We start from the raw sequence: 3,120 nt of genomic DNA on the forward strand, positions 1-3,120 counted from the left end.
CCCCCTTAATCCCTACTTATAGCAAGCAAAAGACCAAACCAAACCCACTAGTGGGCTGCCCAAGCTGAACCGCACAGCTCAGGCCAGACCCGAGCCAAACCGGTCCAGAAATGGACCGGTTCCGCTCAAGCCGACCCCCCGCTCCGCTCCGCGTCAAGTCTCGCGCCCGCGTCGCCTTTGGCGGATCAACCCGCGCGGTCTCCTTCCCGGCCGATGCCGCGTGCTCCGGGGTCGCCGGCACTTCCTCTGCCGGCCGGCGGCGGCCCGCACGCCTCCTCCTCTGCCGGTCAGCGGCGGTCCGCATCACAATGTTAATGACTAATAGCTCACGTGGTATTTTCTCTGGCCTTCCCATGAGTCAGCAAGGGTTTAAATCCCTCAAAAAAAAATCCAGGGTGCACAAAATAAGTTAGTCACCACTATTGCACAAATCACTTCATACAACTTTTAGTGAAAGAACAACAGTTGTTTTTCCTCCTCGGCCGGTCAGCGGCGGTCCGCATCACAATGTTAATGACTAATAGCTCACGTGGTATTTTCTCTGGCCTTCCCATGAGTCAGCAAGGGTTTAAATCCCTCAAAAAAAAATCCAGGGTGCACAAAATAAGTTAGTCACCACTATTGCACAAATCACTTCATACAACTTTTAGTGAAAGAACAACAGTTGTTTTAAACATCTGATACAACGAAAGTCCGACTGCCATGAAATAATTATTATTGCTACATCAAAATAAAACAGTAAATAAATATACAGCATTGGCCAAAAAATATGTGACATAGTGGTTGATTTATATTGATTTCAACTTGTAATAAATAACAATAAATATTTACAGGGTTATTTTTATTTGGTAGAAAACATGTTATGGGAATTTTAAAGAACCCCATAAAGCAAAAAGTTCAACCAAAACAACATAGGTTTATAACATGAAAGTCCAAATACTTAAAAAGAAAGTAAAAATAAACTAACAGGACAAAACTAGGACAGGGTATAATTACACGTCCATATCCCTTCAAGCATAGGCATTGAAATAAAACTACTAAATTTAAGCAAACCTAACAAGCAAAAGAATAAGACTCCCAAGATTTTCCACAGAGTATCTGGTCCTATTCATAAACCACACAACGTGTTTCCAGCCCTTGGTATTTGATAAATTGATGCTTCCATCCTTCAACAAAAGAGAGGCAAAGTTGAAAGATCAAGTCCTTTCTCGTTTAAAACCCAACGAAAAAACTTTGGAGAAGAAACCCTTCAAATTGTGGCCAATTGTTACTTCAAGGTTGAAGGTTCTGCCATTCCAAAATATTCACTATATTATAACAGTCCAATCCTAGTGATACCACTACCTAATGACCCTAGGATACAAGAAATAAAATAAGTTAATCCCATCTCAATTAAAAAACTTCCTAGAAGTTAATTATTGCATGTCGGAACATTCGCAGCGATATAGAGATAAAAATTAAAAAGTTTACACCTTAGTTTTGTACGAATATCTAACACACACATAGATAAAGGTAGAAGTGCAAGAATAATAAGAGGAGTGCTCTTTTCGACATCCATCACCCTTCAACTATGAACCTTGGACAACAATCACCCAACTACGATCTTGAGACCACCATTACCTGACTACAATTCTCCGATCACCATCAGCCGACTAATCCAACACTTATTGGCTACACCACCTACCATCGCCAATAATACCATCACACTGCATCACTTACAGGATGTATGTATGCTGGCAACATCAACTCTGACTTCTAACTTAAGCATTTGGATTTATGTTGATTTTCTACCACAAGGTTCTTTCAACCTCAATAATATGATACGTACTTTATTAATCCCTCTTGTTTGATGGAGGGCATCACTTGTGATCAAATATAAACAATTGTATAATCATTTCAATTGAGCTAGGCCCTGTAAATTTTTCTTTTCTTGAAATTTTCATGTAAAAATATGTCTTCTCTTACACTTTTTGCACCAATCTCTCTTATATGTATGTGTTTTGGGTCTTCGTGCAAAACTACAGCGTTAAACTTCGTATCCTTCTACAGCAGCAAACATTCCGGCAAGCAACATTAATAATAAAAGCAATTGGAAATTGCCCGGCAGATTCTTCAAGCTGGAGTGCAGAACTCCAAGAAACTATCATTCAATCATTTGAAACGCCACTCACTTGAATGGTCCATTATACAAAAAACATCATTACGGTACATTATGATAACACTGAGCAGTTGGAAATCAAGCACAGTCTAATAAATTATAAGTAATTACTCAAAACAATATGAACAACGACCATCTTAAATCTACCTAATACAGATTATCACGTCCCCAGGCATGTAAACCCTAACGCAATATGAATCGCACCTTTTGTTCGTTCGGAGGAACGCCATACCCGCTCTGGTACATCTGGCCGACAAGGACCTGCATCATGGCATCCCCGGTCTTGGCCTCCTCTAAGGTATCCCGGAACCAACGACGCACGCAATCCGCAACCACATCGGAGAGCGGCACGCGGTCTTCCAGCCGTCCAGTCGCCAACAACGGCTTCTCCATCACCCGCCCCACTCTTGCAGCATCGCCCAGCGATGCAATAGCAGCCTGATCCTTCCGGGAAGACGCCAGCGATTAAAACACAGACTTCGCCTTATGCCGATCGAGTCGAGGCGTGCGTGCTCCTGAAGATAAGCAGTAGGAGGAGGCCGCGTTCTCATAAAAGTAAAGAAAACAATATCCCGAGGAAGAAGAGTCGGGAATTAGAAGAGATTTTAGCTTTACGAGAGAAATCCGAAGCTTCATCTAAAATAAGCCATTTTTTTGGGGGATTTATATTCACACATTAAAACTTTTTATGCTATATTTTCTTATTAGAGTGTGTAAAAATATTCAAAAAGTGCATTCAAATTAATAAATTTGATTCAAATATAAAATGGATTAATTTAATTATGGTCATTAAAACTTTTAGAAGTGATCTAATGAATTAGTTATCAATTTTAGTAGTCAAATAATGTCGAATTATATTACTTATTTAGATTTTTTTTTTTTGGGAAAAACTTATTTAGAATTTTAAATAACTCCATTTTTTTTTCCAGTTCTTATTATCTCTGCACAAGTGGTGGATCATA

General features: G+C 39.8%; 1 protein-coding gene across 2 annotated transcripts in view; it reads right to left on the reverse strand.

Moving 5' to 3' along the window:
- Nucleotides 1–2,785, reverse strand: part of LOC110113022 — a 23,107-nt gene extending 20,322 nt beyond the window's left edge. The window contains exon 1 of one of the 2 annotated variants that reach the window (XR_002305107.2): nt 2,363–2,785. Coding sequence is in view for 1 of the 2 variants with exons in the window: in XM_020845434.2 (XP_020701093.1) it covers nt 2,363–2,551 (189 nt within the window). In the remaining variant the exon portion in view is untranslated. The remainder of the gene's footprint in view (nt 1–2,362) is intronic. The other variant, XM_020845434.2, reaches the window with a different exon arrangement.
- Between the last annotated feature and the right edge of the window lie 335 nt (nt 2,786–3,120).

Source organism: Dendrobium catenatum, unplaced genomic scaffold (genome assembly GCF_001605985.2).
Source record: "Dendrobium catenatum unplaced genomic scaffold, ASM160598v2 fragScaff_scaffold_1058, whole genome shotgun sequence".
Classification (NCBI taxonomy): Eukaryota; Viridiplantae; Streptophyta; class Magnoliopsida; order Asparagales; family Orchidaceae; genus Dendrobium; species Dendrobium catenatum.